At 35.6% G+C, this 26,597-nt stretch overlaps 1 protein-coding gene across 1 annotated transcript in view; it reads left to right on the top strand.

The window, feature by feature from the left end:
- The window catches only part of DCN (decorin), a 38,935-nt gene extending 12,694 nt beyond the window's left edge, over positions 1–26,241 (top strand). The window contains exons 3-8 of the mRNA XM_066183365.1: positions 7,281–7,393; positions 17,032–17,245; positions 17,432–17,545; positions 18,715–18,808; positions 23,452–23,590; positions 24,747–26,241. Coding sequence (XP_066039462.1) covers positions 7,281–7,393; positions 17,032–17,245; positions 17,432–17,545; positions 18,715–18,808; positions 23,452–23,590; positions 24,747–24,941 — 869 coding nt within the window. The 3' untranslated portion in view covers positions 24,942–26,241. The remainder of the gene's footprint in view (positions 1–7,280; positions 7,394–17,031; positions 17,246–17,431; positions 17,546–18,714; positions 18,809–23,451; positions 23,591–24,746) is intronic.
- Positions 26,242–26,597: the final 356 nt, after the last annotated feature.

Genomic DNA, 26,597 nt, shown 5'->3' with positions numbered 1-26,597 from the left:
ATGGCTGTGTTATGTTTAGAAGTACCTGAAATAACCAGGAACATATCTCTGCCCTCAGGTTATAAACTAGGGCTGTGTAATGACCATGTGGTCAGAACAGGAAGGGGTAAGTTTACTTGAAACTAGAGAAGACCTCCCCCAAATGATTCTTTATGACATTATGTTGGAGCCAATTCTGGTAAATCCCAAAGTAAAAATTGAGGGAACAATCCTCAAATTGTCATCTGTTGCCTGTTGCTAACTTAAACTGGAGCAGAGGTAAACATCAAATTACAATACTCCAAAGGGTCATTCAAAACATAATTTGTTAGATGATGCTCACTTTTCTGAGTCACTGAAATGCTGTCTTATGACTACTGAAGGAATAAATGTTTCACTTTACTGTGTGAGTACTCATAGGTAGTACATCTGCATTGCATCCACTTTGAGTAAAGCCATTATGCACATGGTGCTGGCAGATTGCATGAATCACACGGGTCAGTTGCTGCTCTCTGATGGGATGTTTTTTGTCCCCAGCCATGGCAATGGGAAATGTAAAGCTGATGATTCTAGGAGTTAACTAGAAAACTCATATTACTTGATTTTTATTTATGCCTATCTAAAATGTTAGTGTTCTTCAGGAGGCTTATACATTTCAGATCATTGTAATTAAAAGTTAGAAGTAGAAATTGCTTGAATTTTAGCTTCAAAAATGTATCATTACTCTTAGGTATTAACTTTTGGAGCCAGGAGACTAACTCAATCTGTACCAAAAATGTGACTAGCACTGAAAAATAATTCATAACAGCTGTGGCTTGCAATATCTGTTATGCTTTGAAATATGTGTTCACTACTCAGAGTGGGTGGAGGTGCAAAAGAGCAGATAAAGCCATGCATTCACTTTTATAGCTTTGCTAGGGCTTTTATAATTATAAGCACTATCACAATGGAGAACTGTTCATTTGATCACAAACTGAGTGATTTTTTTTTTTTTTTTTTTTTTTTTTTTTTTTTTTTTGTGTTCTTCACTCTTTTCTGGGAAGCAATGTTATAAATGTTTGGGGGGAAAAAAACCCAGTGAAGTAATAGGTCAGTAGGTCTACCCTTGTGAGGGGCCACCTCAGCAGGGATTGGAGTTTGTTTTCTTGTTCTTTCCTATGGGAAGGGTCAGACACATAAAAAACCAACAATGTGTGTGAAAAATAAGCCCAAAATCGATCTTATGAGACTTTCAGACTGCTGATCAGGAAAATGGTCTAAAAAGTGGTTGTGAATCACCTTCAGGATATTTTAAGAATCTTATGCATTCCATAATGTTTTGTTACATCTGTTAGGAAAAAAATATGACTGCTGATTTCACAGCAAGAGTGGAGAAAATAGAGAAGAAACTTTTAGTTTGAAAGTGGAAGAGAGAAGGCGGCCATGGATACTTGTCTCTAGAAAAAAACAATTGTTTCTTATTTCATGGATGCAAATAATGAAATTATTCCTATTTACATATCCCACAAAATAGAGAACAATTTTCCAGTAAATACTGCAGCACATAGCCTGGGAAAGTATCAGTAAACTTTTCTAAGTCAAAGCATTCAAAGCTGTTCCTTGCCATCCTTCCAGAAAGCAGACCATGGATCCAGTTATTTTTCCATGACTAAGTGTCCTGACCCTGCAAACTTGCCTTTCGCCTCGTTTGCCCCAGAGTCCACTCAGGGCATTAGTAAGGTCGTTCACCCCTGGGAGGATTGCTGCCTGTCAGTGGGATGCAGCAGAGCTGGGCTTGGAGCAAGGAGAGCACGCAGCAGTGTGTGGGGACAGCCCAGGCAGCTGCTGGAGAGGCTGCGTCCACGGGGAGTGCAGCCACTGATGATCACGGCTGGGAATTACATGGAGCTCAGTCCAAATTCCTCAGCTGACGGCAGCTGTTTGTAGAAACTGAAAGAGTCTTAAAACGAGCCCCATTTTATGGCCCCTATGATAATAATCGTAAGTGCTGCAATGTAATAACACATGTATCTGAGCTACAGCGTTCAGATGTCTCTCTACCTTCTGGCCCACGCTCTCCAACTGGGAAAGCAAAGGTTTATTCAGAGGAATAAGCCCCATCCCTGCTCTTTGTAAAATGGATAGGTGGAGGAAAAATCTCCCAAAATACCCTAAACACACCAAAAAATCAAACCACAAAATTGTAAAAATTGTTTATCACTGTCGCTGTTCACATATTTGTTATTTAGGTTTTGTGGTCTCAGTGTGGGAAAGATGCAATTCTCAGGACAGCATCCTCTTCTCTGGGCTGCAGACTCAGACTTCTACTTGCTTAGTCTCCCTTGCTGGCCCCATAAATCTTGCATTCCTTTTCTGCATAGTCGTATGGCTTCAGGAGAAATGTGGCTCCATGCCAAGCTGCAGACTAACTTGTGGCTCTTGCTGCTGAGAAGCTGGAGCAGTGGACTGAAACCTCTGCATATCCAGGAGGGTTCAAAATTCTCCCTTCTACTTTGTGGGTTAAATGTTTCCTCGACCACTTGATCACAACTTCTGTAGCTTGAGCAGGTTATTCCCTCAGCTGCAGAAACAATAACGACTGCTGTGTGCCCCAAAACCCATAACATCCTCACATTATTCCTAAATTCTTGCTACATCTCCTACACCTGTTTGACTGGCTAAAGAGCAGCATGTGCTAGTTGGGCTGGTGCAGTGCTACACAGGAGATGGCTAACCACTGATTGATTCTCTCTCAGGGACCAGATAAGGGATGAATTATACCAGTCTTGGCCCTTCTCTGCCTAATTTCCAGTCTCATAAAATCTCCAGACCGACCAGACTTCTGTCCTTTCCAGGATGTGAGGCAATCACAGCTAAACAGCCAGACAATGCCGTTTGCTGAAGAAATGGTAATAAAAGACTACGGCCCACAAGGATGCGATCCCACAAAGACAAGCTTGATTTCTGCAAAGTTACCTTCTCCAACCTCCCACTAAGCAGGGATTCCTGGTCCATGTAACATCTCCCCACCAAAGGTGACTGTAGATGAGCCTTTCTTGTATGAGAAAGAAATTGGTGAACTATCCAATTATTCTGGCTTTTATTGAATACATTTTGATGGTGTATGTTATCTCAAAAATCTGTTGTTTAGCAAGGAAGTGTACAAAAAGTTAAGAAAACTTCAGTCCTGAATAATAAAAGCTCAACTTATCCTAAGAAAAATGAAGTGTTCAAACTTACCTTTTTTTTTTTTTTTTTTTTTTTTTTTTTTTTTTTTTCCCATTTTATATCCTATGGTTTATTCTGTTCTTCATGTGTTTTAATGTGCATACATTTTTACACACGTAAATGTATACAGGTGGGAATAATTGTTTGCTCCAGGTTGATAATGTAGAACAGTAGGAAATTTCTGCCTATAAAAATTCATAAGGGATATTAGAGATCTGAACTGGGATACAGGAACTGATGGCTGTTCAGTTTCTTTAAGGAAGTAATGATTTCTCCCAAAGAAATTTTTTAGTGTGACTCAAAAGGGTATTTTGACTAAGATACATGAATTTGTTAATTTAATCTCTTTTATTTCCAGAATCTTTAAGCTCTTAATCTCAGTGCAAACAAGAATTTTAGAACGGTGGAGCTATACCATTTTTTCTTATTTTTGAATAAATGAATTTAAAAAAATATTTACCAAATTTAATAATAACTGACTTAGTTTTATTCAACCATAATTTAAAAAAAGATATATGTATTTTCAATTGAGCATACAGTGGGAAAGGCAGAATAATCTAAATTTTTAATCAGTTTTAAGTTAATCTTAGGACCTAGAAGCCTGAAATACTTCCAGGCAGCTGAATACCAAACCGTGTAGCACTCAGTATTCACATAGAAACTCAGACTGCTATGAGAGATTTTCATGTGGCATTTCAAGAAGCGAGTTTTAATGTATAAAAACATCCAAGAACTGGAATGTCTGTGTATACTGTTCTTAAAATGATTGAGAGGAGGAGACTCAATTGATATTTTCTGAGCTCAGTTTTCCTTTTGGTTGGCATTACATAAATTTCACTGGAAGTCATTTGTAGGTGGATGTGTGCTCACGCTGTACCACATGGCTTCATAAGTACATGGGCATCACTTAAGTTTCTCAGAAATGAGTAGTAAGGACAGCCCACAGTTCCCCTCTAAACTTCTGTCTCCCAGACAAAAGAACCAAAACCAATTTTTCTGGGACATGATAATTCTATCCCAGGAGCCATTTGAGCTTCCAATGGGATTACAATTTTCTCCATTCAATTTAAACCCCGTCACACTGTCACATCAGTTCAGGCTTCCCCCATTCATCTGAACTGGCTGCTGTTGACTAGAAAGGTTTGAAACTTTGCTCTCCAGGCTGGGAGCCTTCAACTCGGGGAATAGTTTCAGTACACCAATGCTCTTCCTACATGTATCTCTCTGGAGGTTCATCAAGTTAGACAGAGACCTGGAACTGCAAGTTGAAGCACAAGCCAAGGTAGATGTAGATCTGGTCTACACCTTAAATGCAATTTATTCCTGAATTATTTAAATTCTGATTTTGCAAGTCAGGGTCCATATTCCCCATTTATAAACTCTTCCTCCACTGGAGAGCTTTGGATGATGTAAGTTTCAGCTGGAGGATGCACTAAATTGCTGCTGCTGATAATGCAAGGTCTCCTCAGCAGCTGGTGTGCACCTTGTACTCATCTACGCTTTGCTCTTCCAAACCCGCACAAGTCAAGAAAAAAAATGAAATATAATGTCTATAGCTGGTTTTGAAAACATTTTTTAAAAAATCTTCAGGAAATACATTACAAAAAACGTGGGATAGGTAATAAAAAAAGTTTAACTCTTCAAGAAATGGCAATTATACTCTGCATGCAGAGCTAATTACTGTATTGTACATCATTCTAGTTTCTAGTACAAGACAGGAAAATTATGTTATAAAAAATTTTCAGAAATGGATTTTTGATTATTAAATTTGTTTTATCTTTATAATATGAAACATTGAAAGTCTAACTTTATTGCTCATAGAAATTATCAGTTCTGCCATATTTATGGGTAACAGTTAAGCTTTTAGAAACTGAGAGGTACAGCTGGAAGTTGTGTTTGAAATTTAGTCTCTGGCAAATTAACCCTTCAGTGGCAAGCCAAGTGTTCCCCAAGTGTTCTTACAAAGTATGTTCCAAGGGCATAACATAAAGCATGGCTGTGTAGCTCTTTCACCCTGTTGTTTGCCATAACACTTATTAGTGGTACCAACCTACTAATACAAATGTGCTGACAACCAGAACATACTAATGCTACTTTGAATATAAGTAATTAAAGCCTTGGGATTTTTTATTCATATGTGAAGAATGCTATAGAAGTTGCTAGACTGTAGAAAGTTATAACAAAATTATTGTCTAGAAAAAGTTGTGTTTTTTGGGAAAGAAGTTTTAGTTGCTGACATCAGTCCTGTTCACTGAAGACAGAAGCTGTCCAAAGACAACCAACATACAAATTATACAGTATCACATTCTTATATATTTGGAACTCTAGTACTACAGTTCTGGAAGTAATGAGGGTTTTGAAACTGTTGAAGTAAAATCAAAGTCCATGCCTAAATGAGGAAAAGTTATTTTAGTAATATGAATAATCTGTATCAAATATTTGTGCACTGAATATCAGTTAGGTAAACAGGATGAGATGTGTGTTTTGGCTGTTGTCAGTTTATGAAGCTTTTACTAATTCATCCCAGGCCACATAATTCTGCTTTTTAAAACTTTTGAATTCTGGTGTAGTTAAAACTCAAACAGGTGATTTTTTATTGCACTCAGTTTTAATAAAAATCTGATGCAAATATTTTAATATTTTTTATCTTACCACACTTTTACTTTACATATACACCTATTCTAAGAAAAGATTGAAAGAGAAGGAGTTTTGCTACACATAGGATTTTGACAGGGAAACCTACATGCTGTGTGTGAAAATTCATTTTTGTTGAGTGTTAAGTATCACAGAATTGTTGATTTTTGGAGATCAACTCTTGAGACCATCTATGCCACTCCCCTGCTTGGGGAGTTGCTTGCAGCTGTATCCAGACAACTTTGGAGTATCTCCAAGGATGGAATCTCCACAGCCATGGTGGGCGAAGCATCTTATCTCTGGGAAGCAAATCTCACTGTCTTTGCAATGCCATGCTTGGGGTTAACATATAGGTTTAGAAAGACAATCTTTATTGGTATATATCTTTCCTCTGAGAAGAATAGGATGCAGTCCACCATCATTCTGGGGGGAGTCTGGAAATACTCGCAGAGAGATCTTTCCCGGAAGAGTACAAATATAGCTTCAGGAATACTAGTTAAAACCTTTTCTGATAAAAAGACAATTTTACCCAGAGAAGTCCACTTCTGATATGTGCCCACATAGAGACTTTATTCATGTCTAGAATTTTTTTCCTACCAACTATTCATTTAGCATTTCACATTTTGTTAAAAAAAAAGGAAAAAAAGGCTAGTTAGGAAAGAACATTTTAATTTTGTGGTAAATCAGAATGACTATAAAAGACTTGTTTTATTCCAAGTCACAGTATGAAAGGAAAGCTGGGTAAAGCAAGTGTTATTTAACACTAAATAATTTCATTTCCATGACTTCATCAGACATACATATCAGCTATTCAGAAAATAGTCCCAAAGAGAGTCTTTAATTTAAACTGTCTGATGTTCTTTTGGCAGTTGTAGTTAAACCAAGAGATTTGTTCTCCAGAAAAGTTGGACATAGTTTCAGTTCAAAGAAAAGGGGGAATGTGGATTGGTAGTTTGGGGTTTTTTTTAAGGTGGACTTTACTGCAATTTACTCAGTTATGTCAAACAAACTGTATTTTTTTCTGGAAGTTATTATAGTTAACTATAGTACTTCTTTCAAAAATCCTAGTACCTTTTAAAATCAGGAAAGGTTCTCTGTCCACAAAAGCTAACACCCAGTGAAAATAATAAATACCATATCTCATTCCAAAAGGATTTTTATTCACACAATTCAGTGGAATAAAACATGTTAGAAATTATTTTCCCAAACTAAATCCTCAGATATTTTCTCAGAAAAGGCATAATGGAAATGTGAAAAAATAAATGTTGGTTCAACTTAGCAAAATAAAACTCTCTTTTACTTGCTGGAGACAGAAACAGTTTCTTTGTAAGTCTTTGTAAGCTGCTTCAGGAAATTAGTTCTAGAAATGGTGTTTACTAAAAGAAAAATGTTACTAAGAAAGGCACTGTCCCTTATTTAAAGCTTCTTTCAGATTTAATTGTTCTCTTCACTGTCACTAGGTCTGGAAAAGGTGCCAAAAGACCTTCCCCCGGACACAACCCTGTTGGACTTACAGAACAACAAAATCACTGAAATTAAAGAAGGAGATTTCAAGAACCTGAAGAATCTTCATGTAAGTGTATAAATGGACTAGTACTTGCCAACAAAAATGGAGAGAAAATGTGGTTTTAGCCTGGTAATGCATTTTTTAAGGAAAACTGGTTAAATCATTTGTGATCTTCTTCACCAGCCCAGCCTATTTATTTTTATTTCCCTTTCTCTCCTGCAAGCCTTCTTGTCAAACTACAGAAATGTAGAGCTCTTTTCAGCCCTTCGTATCTGTCTCCTGTCCATTCAGTTCTCTAATCTCCATCATAACTTCTCTCACATATTTATTTATGTTCCAGTCTCTTTGGCACAGTTACTTGGCTATTTTCATCTCAACCCTGCCACCTCACTCACTGCTTACTGTATTCTTTCCCCTCCTACCTCTGAGGTCACAGAGATTTGTATGTGCCACGTTTGTCAGCAGATATTCTGTACTAATTTTAATTCAAGAATCTTTCCAAATTACACTTCTGCTCCCTGTACTACAATGAAATTGTGTTTTTTTCAATAATTTTCTGCTAGCAAAGCTCCTTCTTTACCTGCCAGTCTCTTCTAACACTTCTGTCTGGTTTCCTCTTTGCTGAAGTATTTTCCTTCCTGGTTTCTGTGACTGTTTTTTTTTCTGGTTCACCTCTTCTTTTCCAAGTTTCCATCAGACAGTTACCTTCCTCTGTTTCTAAATTTTTTTTCTCTGTCTGAGGTTCTCCTCCCTGCCTTCAGTTTTTATCAACATTTTAAAATACATACCTCATTCTTTTGCCTAAATTTTGTTGAAATGCATTTTTTTACAGAGCAGAAAACGGCTATTCTCTGTTTTTGAAAGTAATATCCTAAATCAGGCATATGCCTGAAAATACTATTTTTCTAGACTTTCAACAACTCATTTTATTCTGTGAATTCCTCCATTTGATCCTTTTTTATTATAAACAATATCTTATTTGGCTTTTCATGCATTGGCTCTTTACAGCCTAATTCTATTCTATTCTATTCTATTCTATTCTATTCTATTCTATTCTATTCTATTCTATTCTATTCTATTCTATTCTATTCTATTCTATTCTATTCTATTCTATTCTATTCCATTCCATTCCATTCCATTCCATTCCATTCCATTCCATTCCATTCCATTCCATTCCATTCCCAAACAAGAGGCCTACTCCCACTTTTTATCCATTACTAGTGCCAGTGTCATCACCCATAAAAATCACTGTTTCAAACAAGAACCTGCATTCAACCATTCATACTTGGAAAAAAAAGTCCTATAAAATTTGACCTCTTTTAATTTCTTCCAAAGTCCCTCTTAAATATTTGTTTCAATGCAACATCAAAAAGATAAGTTTTAAAAAATATAAATGGCAGACTGTCCATAGTGAAGGGATCTGCCTGAGTGAATCATGAGGTTCATGTCATCTAATTTTTGCATAAGTGTCTATACTTGATCCACTTCCATAAGTAATTTCTAAAGTCAACAAATCACATTCTTCCACATCACATTTCAGTAGTCTAGGTTAAAGAATGAGATAACTTGTTCCCCAGATTTTTTTTTTTTTATTTAATTCCCTTCTTTGGCTACAGGACAGATTTGACACTGTAATTCCTGACCATTTGTTTTGGTTTTCTTCCACCTTGGAAAGAAGTCCTGTGTGTTCAGTGAAGATTATCTATGAAGTGCTAAAAGAGATAAAATTCCTATCAGTTTAATTAATCTTTTGGCTATCCTTCTTCATGACACTGCCTTAAATGAGTCAGAGCATGGCGTTACAGATGAAAATCACTGCTCCCAGTGACTTCTACCCACTTGGCACTTGGTTCAGGTCTCAATTACACATCCTGCTGTGAGTTATGCTGTTGTGAACTCTTTTATCTCATTGAAGTTAACTCTAAGGGGTTTTTTGTATTTCATACTGGTGTGTTTTTTTTTTCTTTTTCTTTTCTTACAACAGGTACAATTTCATAGTGAATTAAATGACTCCTCAGGGAAGATATTATTTGTTTGGCTTACTCACAAAGGTACCTAGTACATGCTTAGGGACCACTGGAAATCATACATAGCATACATTTTTACAAATAACCTTCGAAACTGCGATTTTCCTGGATTTACTCAAGAGCAAATAATGATTCTCTCAAGGTCTCTTTCCAATCCAAACCATTCTACAATGCTGTGATCTTCTCTCCAAAATAATAATTTAGTCATCCAGTATATTTTTGTAATTAGGAACCATCTTTGCTCTCAGCAGGACTATTCCTGTGTAATATTTGGGAATGATTCCTATTCCCCAACTTTTGATTATATATTTTTAGAAAGTAACACTCAAAAGCATTGTTGTTGACAGAGCTCTATTATGACATTTATTTTAAAAATATATCAGTGTGTGAGAGACATATATAAAATGTATAGGCTTTTTAATTTTATTTCCTGAGAAACATGGCTTGGGTTAATGTCACACTTTACAGTGTAATGTTCAAAAATTTCTTGGACAATACTGAACTTTCTTGTACTCTCTTAACATTTACAAAAATTAACTGCATTATTGTTACAAAATCTAAAAGGAGAAACTGGAGTTAACCTTTTGCATGAGTGATCACTTAAGAAAACAATTCTTTAAACTCCAGTTTTCACAGGTCTTGAAAAAATGACCAGTTTATACAGTTTGTTACTTTTAAATAATCCATTAAAATATTAATACTTATTTTAATACTTACAGCTTTCACCAACCACAAGTGCATTAGTTTTAAAAGAGATTTTCATGAGCAAGCTGGGTTGACCCTAAGGTACAGCTGGTACTAAAACCCAGAATAAATAGTGAGAAATGTAAGGATTTACCTATAACTTTCTCATGGCTTCTCTTTCAGTAGAAATGTAACTGCTTATGCTACACATCACTGGAGTACACAGCACTGTAGATGAAAGAGAAATTAGAACCTACCAAGATATTCTTTGCATTGAAAATTTTGCTATGTAGATTTCCCAAGAGCAGCAAAAATTTGCAGCTGTGGAAATAAGGCAAGCACTTAGGAGAGGATGCAACTAAAGGAACATTTGCCTACAAAAAATAGATTTCTGCCAAAAAAAAATCACAGTCAGCAGTTATAGTACACTTGATATTTTTATTGTTTTAAATTATCTATTAAAAGTAGCTAAACTATTAATGTTGTGCTATAAAAGCACAGTGATACTTCACTCTATTTAAAAATGAAAGATTGTGTGTTTTTGGTTTTGTTTTTTTAGCACAGGACTTGGGAGAAAGGGGAAAATTAAAGACTTTTTTTAAGGGCTGGGGACTGAGTTTCATGGTTTCAGAAAACTGTCTGATATTATGTAAAAAACTTGCTTATGACTTAGACCTGTGGCAAAAAAGTCAGACAGGAAAGCTATTGGAAAAGCCAGGAAAAAAGTCTCTATTTCTATGAAACTGTCAGAATTTTCCAGGCAGACTGACATTTCTGGATGGAGTTCAGTACTTTGACCCCATGGACACAATAAAGAATCCAAAATACTACATGAGTAAGCCCTCATGCAGAGTAAAGGAGGAGCCTACACAAACAGCACATGGAGTTGCAGGCTGTGTGGCAAAGCCAAAGCAAATCAGCAGAGTGCCTGGAACCTGGAAAAAGAGGTGAAAGAAACTGCTCTGTGTTAGATCACCATAAGAACAGCACAAACAACAGAATAGTGACTGCATGCTTTTCCAACAAGAATTTTTCAATTGGCACAGAGCTATCATAGTGAAAGGAGATGAACGCACTATTGGCCCGAAATCAAATGGAACTTTACTTAACTGAAGCTAGCAGAACTGTTCAGAGCCATGGCTGTATATTCAAAATTGCTAAACCCAACTTTGTTTAAACTGAAGAAAAAGACCTTAGAGATAAAAGATTTAAACTTGGAACTTAAAGTTATGACCATATCCACACTAGAGGTTTATCAACACTAAATGTGCAAGCAGACAACCTGAAAATCTTTGTAGTAATAGCAAGTGAAAAAACAACCCATGGCACTAGAAAATTTCATGTCACCCTTTCTTCAAAAAACAAAACAAACAAAAAAACCCCCAAAACACCTAAACCAAACCAAACAAACCTGAAGGAAAGTCTAAGAAGATATTTCAGAGATACAGAAAACCCCCAGAGAGAACAAAAAAAATTAATTAAATAATCCAGTATTCTGATGACTCATTACAGCTTCAGTTTCCTCTTCCCAGGCCTAAAAAGAAGTTAAGTAAACACTCATTTTCTGTAAATAACAGAATGAGAATCAGTAATCACCATTATACTGTGAAAAAGCAAATATATTTTCCATCCAGGTTCTACCCCTGAACCCAGTTTCTAGTATCATCAGTTGCAGGACTGAGGTGCAGCTTTGGGTTTCTTACAAATATTCAGAGGGGGGAACGAAAGGTTAATCTTTCTGAAATACAGCACTCCCTTAGAGAATTTTCATTTTCTTATACTCACCTTTGCATTGTGCTTAAGAAACAATGAAATTTTTCACTGAAACAAGTATAAAACAGACCACATGCACAGAAAACATTTCGTTTGTACAATGGGTAAAGATTTTTTCATGTGAGGAAAAAAAACAGGACAAAATATTTTGAGGTCCTTAAAATTCTGGAGAGTGTCAGCATACTAGTCTAATGAAGAAAAAGGAAATTTTTATAGGATATGACAATAAAAAAATCAGATCTATTGTAATAAATTTAATGAATGACTAAAATTACTTGTCATAATAGACAAAGACAAGGTTGAAAGAAAAAGGAAAATGCAGGGCCACCTGTTTCCTCATCATCTGTGCAAGTCACGTTGTGTGAGGTACCAGTGAGAGCTCAGAGGCCAAGCAAACCAGGTTTGCGGCAGGCTCCTTCACTTCGTGAGATTATTCAACAAGGTCCTGTGTATGTGGCCAAACTGCTTTCCACAGGCTTCTTTTGTTTGTACTGACAGGCATCTCCTTCCTTCCAATTCATTCATCTCTTCTCTATTGCTTCTATGTCATCCCTTTGTCCTTGCTTTTCTTAGCTACGTTCTCTGGATCCTAGGTTTGGAGGGTTAGAGAAGAATGTCAGGTTCTGGATTTTGGGTTTTCTTTTTGTTTGTGTGTTTGTTTCGTTCTTGTGTTGCTTGGTTTTTTAGGTTTTCCATAAATGTACATGCATCCTTAATAATTTGGAAGAAAACTTTGACTCTATGTCCATGTTATAATTATGGCTTAACTGAAAACATAAAGTAAACAAAAGGGATGAATTTTATTATTATTTTTATTGGGATGCCCAGCTCCTGAGGTTAGATTTCTTAAGATATAACTGTTTCTATCAGAACTGTAATAAAAACCAAGTAATAATGTAATACATAACCCAGGAAATTAAAGAAATTCCATTGGGTCAGGGATTGCCTTTTCAGGTTAAACCCTGAAGGATGCATGCATCAGTAAAGAATTGATGTTAGATAAGTGTACCATCCCCAGCTGGCAAAACAGGTGCATCACTATGCAGTATGGCTGATGAAAGTTTGCTGGTAATTTTCCATTTTAATTCTGGTTTTGGCAAAGCTCTCACTTCAAACTATACTAAATTTACGTGTATGGAGATTGAACCCCTCAGAACAGTCTCCTGAGATTCTCATATAATGAAATTACACCAGAAAATTATTCTCTGCTCCCCACCACTAGAAAGGGCAAAAAATTGGAAGTTTTAGTATCCACAAGAAGAGGAACCCAATGCTAATTCCACTCTGACTGCCACATGCTTCCTCTGCAGTTTGTCTGGGTGTATTTTGACAAAAGCCTGCCAACAGGGGTTCCAAAATTTTCCTGAATTTTGAATCCTCCTTTTTTTTTGTTAGGAATAAATATTTGAGGTAGAAACCAGGTCAGAGGGAGCTAAATGGCCAGACTCCCACTGACTTCAACATAGCCAGTGTCTATTCCTGTCATACAGTGGTTTTTATTTTTTCTCCTGACTCCAGAAATACCAGAGATGTTTCACTAAAAAAGAAAGTCATCTTTGCAGCAAAGCTTAATTTATTTTCCTCTCTGAACGCCACTTAAATTGCTGGTCATGATAAGGTGGTGCAATATTAAAACTGAGTCAATGTTTACTGTGCATTTTACATGCTAGATTATGACAAAGAAAAAAAGCTTTATCTCAGGAAAATGAGGCTGGAAGTTGTATTTTCTCTTATCCGTGGGAAATTGCTATTAAACTTATGAGCCAAACAAACTCATGTATTAATACTTGATTTTTTTTTGCCTCTTTATTTTTTCTTTCTTTTATGCCTTTTTTTTATGGAAGGACTTATATTTTTGCACCTGTACCAGGTCATGTTGAAAGCTATACATTTGTATGCTCAGTCTTTTGTATTGTGAATTCATGATGTGCTTCAGCTTTTTTGGTGGGGAGGAAGTTAGGGCTTAGGGAGTATATTTAGTCTAAAGGAAATATCCTGTTTCCTCCACTAAAAGTGAAAGAGCAGAAGAAGGGAGATTTTTAAATAAAAGTATTAATTCCTGTAACTTTTGTTCTAGGCTGTCATTTCTGCAAATCATTTCATACCAACAGCATTAAAAGTGATGCTCATGACCAAGGGCTCCAGCACTTTTAGCACTTTCATGATGACCCTTATTTTTCTCTCCAAGTACTTCTTGCCCTGTACAAAAATGTCAAATGTCCTTTAACACACTGAATAAAATGTCCCATCATGCCACTTGGGCTTTATTCAGGATAGCTGGTCCATGTGACCTGTTTTTGCCTAAGATCCATTCCTCTGTAACACTGCCTGCAGATGTTTTCCCTAGGTTTTTGTCCTCTGGTTCCTGTTTTCGTTGACCTCTAAATCCCCTGAGTTTTTAATTTTATTTTATTTTGGTTTGATTTAGCTTTTGTTACATGCAAACCATATGGGACACATTCTGAGGAAAGTAAACAGCATTGCTGCAAGGCTAATAACTTAGTTCTTAAAGAATGGGATATAATAGAGGTATTGTGAAGTGGGGAAGGAATCCAGGGCTTGCCAGGTGCTATACTGGTGTGTTATCCTCATCATTTGTTGTTGCCCTGGGAGACAGTAAAATGTCTCTTACAGACTGTAGTGTGTGGGTTAATTTTTCCTTCTTTACAGCTGCACAACAATGGAAAAATAATGCAGGTTTAAAATACTGGGATCAGGGACTTGCCAGAGGGGTCTAAGTGGGAAATAATATTCTCATACAGAAAAAGTTGTAAACTCTGACTTGTGGTATTTTCCCACCTTACACCACCAAACACATGTTCCCACTGAGAAATTAGTGTTTTTACACATACCTTTGATTGAATACCACCATTTCTAATTGAGAGATTCCTTGAAATGTTTAAACAACAATTCTGAGTGATAGCATTAACATATTCAAGAGAATGCATTGGAAAAGCATAATAGATTGATCCTAGGTAACTAGATAACTTCTGAGTTTGGTCAGGGGTATTAGTTCCCACCTGAAGAGATATAACAATCAACTACTTAGAATATTTACAGTGCCTAGCCGGATCTATGCCCGCCTATTTCCCTCAAGAAATATTTCACACCAAGCCATCAGCTGCAATTAATGTCTCCCAAATTTTTTTATTTAGAAGGTAACAAAGTTAAAAGAACCCAAAAGAAAGCAGACTTTTAGCTGAAACAAATGGTTAAGCATTACAAAGCAAGATGCAGGATAAAAATTTCAAATACACATAACGTGAGCCCAAACTCATTGAGTGTTGACTTAGAGATCAATGGAAAAGAAATATATGGTGAAAATAATTTAAAAAAGGACAATGTAATTAGCATTAGTGCATTCAATTATTGAAATAAAAACAATGTAACAGACTAATTGGCATAATACCAACTGTACCACTTTTAAATAACTGGATTGTTTGCCATGTCCTAATGCTCTACAGGTAGCTGAATTTCACTATGGGCAGAATCTATGTCTGTATCACAGTTCTGGCAATCATGAACTAGAAAACCACTCCCACTATGTATCCATGTGTTCTCATGTCAGGTTTTATAGTACAGGCCCAAATAGAGAGTTGGGACCATGGCTTCCACTGACCAACACATTTATTTTGGGATAGACTTATTGTTAGGGAAATACTCTGCTGAACTGTGGGTAACCTCTTCTACCTCCTCTTGCATATGAGTTATTTCTAGATAGCAAGCAAAATTAAAACCAGATATGTTCAACTTTACATGCACTGAATGAAGCCATGTATAGTACATGGTTTCACCCTGCTGGCTTTGCTCGGGGTGTTCTGCAAGAAGAGTCCATCAGGGGAAAAACACATCACCATTTTAATCTGCCCACTTCTCTTTCAAGTTTCCATGATGGAGAGGTACTGTCACAGAGGCTGATAAAATTGGCATTGTTCTAATACTTAACTGATTATGGAATAAGACACTCACTCCATTTTCCTCCAAGAAACAGGCTAAAGTGTAATTCTGAAAATATCGAAAGTGTATGAAAATTCTCTGAATGTTCACTACAGTATTTACAACAACTTTTGTCTTCTGTTTCTGAAACTAGCATAATGGAGTTGGTGAAAAAAATGCCCTAGTAATAAATATAAGTAGATATTATATCAATATTTACATGTCCCATTCTACCTAATCCACTGCACAGACATGCAGCACTGTAAATCTGATAAGTAGATAGCAAACAGATAGAATAAGAGTCATTTAAGTATCTATTTTATCTGAAATACTCTCTTCATTACTCTGTTATGTCCTGACAGTAACGAGACCTTCTCCCTTTTTTGTGATGTTTAATTAAGCTGTGAGATTTAGAAGTAACGTAGAATTTTAGAGGCATGCAGAGAACACCTATTACAGATAACAGTGCTTTCATGGAAGCCTTTCTCCCCTGACTGATTGGAGATAATCTTGTTAGAGTTACGCTGAGTTTAGATAACACAGTTGTGAGAGCTGTATTAGGCACTGACAGGGAAGGCAAAATAAGTCCATGATTTCCAACTGCAGGACTTGGAGCATGATGCTTCAGGCTGTTCCTCTTCCATACAAAGTTTTGCTTACGAGAGAGATAGCTTATATCTCTGAATAAAAGAAAAAAAAAAGAAAAGAAAAAGAAAAAAAGAGGTGGTTATTCATCAGTAATCTAGTAAGTGCAGTTTTAAAAGACTAAGGAACGAGGTGAAGTTACGTATAATTTTACTAAGCTGGGCTGTGCCTTCAGTCAATTGAGTGATAGAATTTCCTGTTCAGGAGAAACTGGTTAGCAGGGTTGTATGATTATGGGTGAGGTATAACAGTAACCTTAGGATAAACAAATACAGGAAAAAAAATACCCAAACAAATTTTTGTGACTGTCTTGCTCTTCACAGCTTTCAAATGGAATTATTGTACTTATTCTTGAACATAAATTATGGATGCTAACAGAATTGCAGTCTCAGCAATGAAGTAACACTTGTATTTCTATAGGACTTATAGTTCTATAGGACTTATCTTTCAATGTTTAAGAAGTTTATAATTTTTTTTAGTACTTCATTGCACTTTCTTCAGCTCACAAGACTTGCCATCAGAAGAGCTCAAAAGGCACTAGAGAATAATAATAATAATAACAATAATAATAATTTTAAAGGTTTCACCACAAAATAATTTCCCTTGCAATCATCTGAGATCTTGATTATTACTCTACAGGCATTGATCCTTGTCAACAACAAAATCAGCAAAATAAGCCCATTAGCTTTTGCTCCTCTGAAGAAACTGGAAAGACTTTACCTGTCCAAGAACAGCCTGAAGGAACTCCCAGAAAACATGCCGAAGTCTCTCCAGGAGATACGGGCTCATGAGAATGAGATCTCCAAGTTGAGGAAAGCTGTCTTTAATGGACTGAATCAAGTGATTGTCTTAGGTATGAGCATGAGAAATTATAACAAACACAGCTGTTTGTTTCTTCAAGATGTTGTTTTTAGTTTGATCAGTGATTATGTAGAAAGCCAACAAATGCCCCAATAAATTGTACCTCCAAATTAGCTTTGACCTGAAGAATATAGGTACCTACACTGCAGCACAGCTCACAACCATGTTTTGTTGGCAGAACTAGGCACCAATCCAATCAAGAGTTCAGGCATTGAAAACGGAGCTTTTCAGGGGATGAAGAGGCTCTCCTACATCCGTATTGCAGACACCAACATTACAAGCATCCCAAAGGGTAAGAAATTCAATTAGCATTTCAGAGATTTGCACAGGTATAACGTGGTGACTTCTACTCAGTTGGGGAAAAAAAAATATGGAAGGTTTTTCAGTCTGTCCTTAAAGTATCTATTTTTAGACCAGATGACTTTTATTATGGAAAATTTTAGCTTTTGGTTACAAGAAGCTCCATGCGAGGTGCACTGTAAAATGTCATTTTATGTTATTTTGCTTTGCTTGTCTCATAACTGAAATATAAAATGGAAGAACATTTCCAGCATCCAAGCCTGGTTATTGAGTCTGATTAATATTACACAATTGTAAACTCATGTAGAATTAACTGAAGTTGTACAAGCATATAATCAGCCCTCCACAAGTCTGTGGGTTTGAAGCCAAAAATACTCTCCCTATAACAAAACAGAAACCTTTGCTATTTTTCAAAGTACTTAATTGCAAATTCCTTCAAAATAAGAACAATTTCATTGTAATTTATTGAAAACAAACAAACAAGAATGGTTCCAATACAGAGGAAATTATATTCAATTTATTCATACTTCAGTTAACGGATTGTTTTGAAATGGCTGAAAACTTTTTTGAAAGATAATACTGGTTGTTATTTTTTTTTTCTACCCATATTTCCTGTTTTGGATGTTCTTTTGAGGGACCTCAGATAGATAAAATATGTTCCCTCTTCTTTTTTCCTGATAAACAGAATTTGTAAACTAGCATCCACCCTAACTAAACTAGCATTAAAATTATTTTGCCTCATACTTACAGTCGCATTTTCTACTGCTATTTCTTGTTAAATATCTAGGTGCCAGACATTTGCACATTTATGTATGTGGATATTCTGGCTAAAATGAGAGTTCTTTATGTGTCCTATTTACATAATCACAAAGGCTAGAAGTAATAAATGAGAAGAATTTAATTTAGGTATTTTTCAAGAGTTAACTGTTTTATAATGACTCTAGGAGCTTGGTCTTACTTCATGCTAAATAAAGTGTTACTAGCTGCTTTCAGTTTCCCTGATTGTGAAAGTTATTAATTTCATTTAGTGAATTGTTTATGGGCATGTTTAGAAAAAATCTTTTGTCAGCTGTAAGAGGGCTTTGGTATAGTACAAGTATTTTTTAAAAATATAAGAATCTAGTTTAATCAAAAGTAATTTGATGCTGTTCTCTCTTTCAGGCCTTCCTCCATCCCTTACTGAACTTCACCTTGATGGTAACAAAATCAGCAAAATTGATGCTGACAGTCTCTCTGGACTCACCAACTTGGCAAAGTAAGAATTAACTTCTACTTTTCACACAAAATATTAGTTGAAATTGCAATCACCACACAGACAATCATAAAACATCAGCCTGAGCTTCATGAGTATTAGAATCATTGAAATAATCATAACTTAAGAGAAAAAACTTCTAAGGATTTGTGTACTGATTGAAGAGAACAAACACTTCTTACATTTTCCTGACAAAACTTTTCATCTGTTTTCAATTGTGAGTGCTATAGGCTCAGCACAATTGTTTATTTGATTTACAACAAAAAAAAAAACCCAAACAAAAACGCAAACCAGACCAAAGGGAAAAAAAAAAATAAAACCCAAACAAACAAACAAACAAGAACAATTAGACATTTTGAATTATATCACATTTCTTTCATTGCATGTCCATTTTTGGTTCATGCAGTCTTCTTGGAGCACAGAAATGCTCATGCAGTTTGCCTGGAAACTGAGGGAAAAAGTACATGGGAACCAAAATTTCTTTCAACACTGGTTCCTTTGTTTCTCAAGAAAGGCAAGTTTGCAGTGAGTCCAGGAACATGATTAAAAAACAAAAATCATAAAATTTAATTTAAAAATTGTTACTGTCAGAATGACATTACTCTGCAAATCTGTGACTACATTGTTGAATAAATTTCTCTAACTGTAGGAAAATAAAAGGACCATTCCCAATGATTTGTGAATTCATTCACATCAAAAAACATGTAGCAGAGTAAAATGGACCTTTACTACAAGTAATTTTTGTAATTTAATACTTTAAAAATTTACTATGAAAACAGTTTTAAAAAAGACTGCTAATCAGACTTTTACCCAGATTACTGGATCTAATTAACGGATTTTCATCTTAATCATTCTGCTTGTCATAATGAGGGTAGAAAACAGAAATCAGAGAAAGATTAATGAGTAACAGGAGTTAAGTTTACTATTATTTACAGTAGCTTGGACAGCACTTCAATGCAATCAAGTATATAATAACCTAACACTTATTTTGAATCTGAAAGATTCCAACATATAAAGCTGGGAATAGTTTATAAATTAAGACATTTCATCTAACATTTTATGTTAATATTTTTTCACAGACTCAAAAAAAAAAAGTCCTAGATTTTGATGGAAAAGTAAAAATACTATAATTATGGATTAGAGAATTATGGAGCAGTTATTTTTTGTTACAGAAGCTTAGTATAGAATATAATATTCTTCAGAGAAATTATGAAGAAAACTTCCAAAACCAAAACAAAATTGTAACTACTCAGGTAGACAGTAATTTACATTACTGGAGAGGGGGGTTGTGGGGTGTGTGAGCTGTCCTGCAGATGACACAGTTTTTCTGTTTTTCTCATTCACACTTGGAAAACATCACAGGCAGCATCACATGGGCAACATTGTTGGAAATCTGGCCCAAGACATAAAGTTTTAAACAGCAAGTGCCAATGTACTCCTAAAAATATCTAAACTTGGGCTGCTTCTATTGTGGCTGTACTGTATGGAGCAACAAGATATTATATTGAGCATGATGTGGAAATGAGGAGCTGCTCAGAGCAAGCTCCATGTTTTAAACCGTTCTCTGCCTTGTGCTTAAGCAGGTAACCTAAGCATAGTCAGAGATGCTCTTTTGCAAAAGTGAGAGGCAGGGAAGAGTACAGATTGGTGAACAAGAAGGACATTGCACAAAACAAAACAGACGGATGAGGAAAGGAGGAAGCTATGGAAGAGCTCCAGCCCAGCATAAAAAACCCCCCCTTTTATTTACATGTCTACATTTTCAGTGATGTTAGGACAGAGTCAGAGAACCTTGTTCATGCCAACTCAAGCCTGACAGTCTAATAGCTGTCCTAAAGCACAGATAAACTTTGAGAAACAGGTAATTTTTCTGACTGTGTTAAGGAATTATAAACTGTAAAGTGTTTCATGCAAGAGCTTGGTGTAGGTCTGTTGCTCATTCTCTTTTGTCTTGCATTCTGTAGATCTACAATATTTGTCCTTTTGTTTGTTTGTTTGTTTTCCTCGCAAAATTACTCTTAAGTCTTTCAAAAGACGTCATAGAATGTTTCAGTGAAAAACCAATATTCTTATGAAAGTAAACCCAACAAAGACTTTGCTGATTACATGCAGGAATGAGCTCCAAGAGGACATTCACATTTCACATCTGATGTTACTAATGTCTATATTCTAATAAACCTTACTGAAATGGTCTAGCTCCATACAGTGGAATTTGAACCAAACAAAGGGAGTTTTAGATTAGATATTAGGAAAAATTTCTTCAATGAAAGGGCAGTCAGGGACTTCAACAGACTGCCCAGGGAAGTGGTGGAATCACCATCCCTGGATGTGTTCAAAAGGACATGGATGTGGCACCTGGGGGCATTGTTTAGGAGTGAACATGGTGGGGCAGTATTAATGTTTGAACTTGGTCGTGTTAGAGGTCTTTTCCGACCTTAATGATTCTATGATTCTAAGCCCATAATGATAATAATGGTGTTGAAGTTTCTTTCAAAATACAGTGGAAATGATCAGCAGGGATGTTGGAAAGAAAAGGTGAAATAGTATCTGAGCATTTCTTCAGTGCTGAGATATGGTTTTGGTGATGCTCTTCAATGATCTAGAACCCTTGGATGAAATCTACTGAAATACTGGGAAAATGTTACTTATTCCTTAATAAAAAAGGAAGTAATATATCAATGTATGAAGCAAGAGTGATTTTTCAAATTCTTCCCTTTTTTTCCTATGGGAAGGGAGATGAAGATCGTGCTCTTTCCAAACACTCTTGAACACCCTCTGTTTTACACAATAATATTGACTTATTTCATCTGTAAGCATAGCCCCAAGTGACTGAGAGTTTTTTGTTTGACATCTAGAGGAGATGTAATGTAATTACATATAATTTCACTTCTCCTGGGATTTAGGCCCACTTCACTACTGACTCCTATAATTTCATTCTTTCCCTAGAAGACGGTGCAAAGGGACTATTTTTCTTCAACAGACTAATATGAGAGTCAGAACTCCTTTTTTTTCGTACTGGTCTCCTAGGTTTGACACATATGCTTGTAGACCTGCATATGTAGTGAGCACATACTTAGATATGTGTCAAACAAGAATTTATAGCCCTCTGACAAAATGTGGAGGTTTTTTTTTCCAATCCTTTCAAAGACATTTACTATGAGTGCCCATCACTGAAGTCCTTTGTAAGCATTCTGTATAACTTCAGACTGAATTGCTCTGTAGGATCCAATTCCCCAAGTTTTCCTAAATCTTGGTATACTCTATTCAAAAGAGGGTCTGTTCTAATAATTTTTAATGAAAATTCTTCATTATCAAATTCTGGCTAGGAGATGGGATGCTGTGAATTTTGATTTCTGAGTGAAGTAAATTTATGTTGATGTAAGTGAGAGTTCTCATTAAATTCTCCTTTGTCGTTTAATAGTTTGAAAAGATTTCCATATTTAAATTAGTATGATAAGACTATTTGCATTATATGTAATACTAATTAATACACTATTTGCATTATATGTGATACTAATTAATACTAGGAAACCTCTCAGCCATAAAGATCAAACAAGAATTTTCAGTTCTGTGATTTTATTCCAGTTTCAGACCCTGACTTCTGAAATTGCTACAAGCCACAAAGAATTGCAGGTTTTTAGATAACTGTGAAGAAGGCTTTCTTTAAAATACTCCTCCATGGCAAATTATTTTAACGTGAAGTTTCTTATTACCTATATTAAATTCTCCTATGGATTAAGCTATTTATAAATCTCAGAGCATTTTCCCCATTAATTTTTTTAAAAATGGTTAAATGAAAACAGAGCAAAACAGATGAATTAAGTTTAGACTTTATAGAAATAATTTTTTAAAATTACAATCCTCCTGATGATGACAGCTCCTGTAATATTGTCACTGATTTCTTTACTGCAACACAGATTATTTTAAATTATGGGAGGCTCTTGAAAAATTTCTGTAGTTTAATAATCGTAAACCAAAATAGTATCAACACAGAAATACACAAATAGAAACAGATTTTCCAAATTGAACTTAAATTATGCTATAGACCAAGTACGTGGATGTGTAAAGCAGAAAAGATGATTTTGTGATGGAAACTCTGGATTGGAACTTAGGAGAAATGTGTAAGTCCCACTTCTGTGGCCTGCTGAAGTATGACTGAGCTCCTGTTTCCAGCATGTAACAGGGCTCTAACTAGTTAAGTACCTTAGAAGGATGTGGTGGAGTTTTAAGTTAACAGTTCTGGGTACATGGGTTATGTAGATTGACAAAAAGTTTCAGACAGTGCTCCTAAAGTTACAGGTATCACTTATTCATTGTTTCAGCTTTTGAAGAAAAACTTGTACCTGTGGAGTTGCACAGTATGGATCTACACCAGGATTAGTCACACAGCTCATCAAAGTATGCAGCATCATAAGCACAAGTTGAATGATATAATAATAATAATGATTGTTCACATCACATGCCAAACTTATTTATTTTTTTAATTTAACCTAGCTCTACCTAGCTCACACATAATTCTGAAAATTAGCCTGGTCTGTTCTGCAACAGCAGTGTAGAGAAGGAATCAAACCAAGACAGATGGGCAAGTTTAATGCTTTTTTGGTTGTTTTTTCCTCATTTATTTATTTATTTATTTACTTTTTCAGACTGGGTCTCAGTTTCAACAGTATTTCTTCAGTTGAGAATGGCTCTCTTAACAATGTACCTCATCTGAGGGAGCTCCACTTGAACAACAATGAACTTGTCAGAGTACCCAGTGGACTGGGTGATCACAAATATATACAGGTAAAGGTTTTCGTACTCAGAGAGTCAAGTTTATCAGTCTCAGAGAGCAATTGTTGAAAGATTCCTAATGGTATTTGTGTGTTAATTCAGTTTTGAACAGGAATGTGCCCACTGTTTTTAACTTGATGCAAGTTTTGTAAATGCTTGAATTATCAAGGAAATATTGAATACAACAAGAGGACTCTTATTCTGATTTTTTTGTGAACATGATTATGGAGGTGTATAGACCTGGATGTGTACATTTGTTGTCTCTGTGTGTTTGACGGGCCGCAACAAATATGGGATTATTTGTGTACTTTGTTTCCTCTTCATTCAAAAAATAATTTCTAAGAACATTTCTTCTGCTGTTTTTTTTGTTTGGTTTTTTTTGGGTTGGTTTTTTTTTGTTTGTTTTGTTTTGTTTTGTTTTTTCATTTCTACTAAGTGATGTTTTGCAACCTTTCCCTTGTTATCTCACAAAACAGTGCCATCAGGAGGGCAAATAGACAAAGTAGGCATTTAACATCACCAGTATTTTTGAGGTCCTTTTGGCTGGAGATCTAGAAAAATTTCCTCTTGGGAGCAATTTAAATCTGTCTTCACCCAGACTAAGATTTTACAGGAAAGAAAACTCCCAAAGAATGAAGACTCTCAAATGTAAATTACCCCCTGCATGTAGCTTGGAAAAATTCTCCAGAAATGGTGAAACTGGAGCAAAATAATATTCATCAGCTACTTTAAATCATCATTAGTGGTTACTTTGACTCTGAGTCCTGTATAGTTGCACTCATGGGAATGAAAATATTAGAGCTGGACAGAAAAAAAATAGCATCAAATGCACGGTATTCACTGAATACTCTGTACACAGTGCATGCTCCTGAGCCACCCTGCTGTATTAGTAATTTCACATCTTTGACTCCTCTTTTGGTTACAGTGCCACCAGCTCACAGTAACATTATTAGATTGCCTTGCATGGTTTGTGCACTTTCTGTAGAAATTATGTCAATTTGGTGTATGGTAGGTATTTCAAAAAGTAAACAGAGTCAAGAATTTGTTTGGAAAGAAGACACATTTGTATAATGTTGCCCAAACACATGTAAAACATTTAATATGAAATAATTTATATTATTTGCCATGATAGCTCAATTTCTCACTTCAGTACTTGTATGCTTTTCAGGTGGTCTATCTTCATAACAACAAAATTGCTTCCATCGGTATCAACGACTTTTGCCCTCTTGGCTACAACACCAAAAAGGCCAGCTACTCTGGTGTGAGCCTCTTCAGCAACCCTGTGCAGTACTGGGAAATCCAGCCCTCTGCTTTCCGGTGTATCCATGAACGCTCTGCAGTACAGATTGGAAATTACAAATAGATGTCCAAAGATGGGAGTCAGTTGTGTTTCAGCTAAAGTATCTGTCGTTATAGGCCTGTTCAAAAAACCGTTGCTAACAATTAACGCCAAATGCCAGAAACTTCACTTAAAAGTGGAGATGATCCATTTATGTAGAATAAATGAGACATTACAGATGTACAAGAGTGAGCATACCATCAATAAGAATTCCCAACTGTGCTTTAAACTGACGTATTTCAGCCTTTTTTTTTTCAGCATGCTTTCTGTGGCATTTTTCAGTTTGCTGAGTGCTGCAGGTTTTCAGATTCCACTGTATATGAAATTCGGAGTAAATATTTGTCAAGTTATGATATATTAAAAAAAAAAGATAGTGATTGAGGTTATTTTTATAGCCACACACAGAGAAAAATAGCAGAGGGAAAAAAGACTCTCAAATCATCTGGAGACTTGAGAAGGTAAGAATTACCTCCTTTAAATTTATTTCAAGCCCTGGAGGTTTAAAAATATCCACTCTAAGATAATTCTGAATGTATCTATTTAGCAGAGGCAAATAAAGTTGTTGCTAATGTCAATATGTTTGGAAAAATAAAATAAATTCATATTGTACACATAGTTCTTTAAAGTTTGCCATTCTTCTAGAGCAATGCTATTCAGAATTAGCCTAACATCATCCTAAAGAACAAAATACTGAGTAGTCTGCAGTAAAAACTTGCAACCTATATCTGGAGCTCGATGACTAAATTTCTCTAGTGCAAATCCTTCTCATCTTAGTCACAAGAGCAGTTTTTATGACTTTACTGCCTTTCAGAATATGGTATGAGGGTTTAGTAATTGATATCAACCTATGCATTTATCTAAACAAAAAACCATAGCAGTTCACTTTTCACTTGTTCTGCATTGTACTTTTGTCAGCATCCTTTATTGGTTTTGGTTTTAAAAAAAGGAATTAATTGTGAAGGTGAGATATGCAGGCTCCTCTGTCTGACAAATTTGTGGAATTTAGCCTATACAAGGAAAACCATAAGTATAGAAATATATGAAGTGAAATAACTGCAGTTGTGGGGACACCATTTGTAGATGTATCTATTTAGAGTGATTTGGAGCCCTCAGTAAATTGGGATTCTTTAACCCATACCAGCAGGTAGCAAGCACAGCAGGTAGCTGCACATTTCTACTCTCAATCTTCAAAGCTAAACATATACTCAATAAAAACATCACCTGAAAAGAATCTTCGGCAGACTCTTAATACTCCAAGGTCAATCTCTCTAATTTGTACAACTTATATGTCATTTATATTAAAGAATAATGTAATACAGGCAAACTCCAAAGTGTTTGTCTTTCTTATTTTGTTTTGATAGAATAACATCAGTGTGTCAGAACTTTAAGTAAGTCTTTTAAAATGAACATCTTTGGCATGGTGATAGCTAAAGTAAGAATAAGTTCTGTGAAATTCTTTTGCCTCAAGGAACTCTTTCTTGCCTAATTCTCATAGGTATTTTTTAGGAGCAAACAAATATAGTCTCTTTATAGCTCTTGTTTATTCAGTAGCAAATAATTGGAAACAATTATGACTCACTATAACCACTACAGAGAAAAAGCATGTTTGCACTCTTCTGAGCTATCTTCTTCATATAGTAGCCAATGATTTCTCTGCCTTCTATCTGTTTTTCTTCTGGG

The sequence above is a fragment of the Chamaea fasciata genome, unplaced genomic scaffold (assembly GCF_029207755.1).
Source record: "Chamaea fasciata isolate MVZ Bird 193981 ecotype frontalis unplaced genomic scaffold, bChaFas1.0.hap1 SCAF_5, whole genome shotgun sequence".
NCBI lineage: Eukaryota > Metazoa > Chordata > Aves > Passeriformes > Sylviidae > Chamaea > Chamaea fasciata.
The sequence above is the reverse complement of the archived record's forward strand: the minus strand, read 5'-3'. Positions and strand labels throughout refer to the sequence as shown.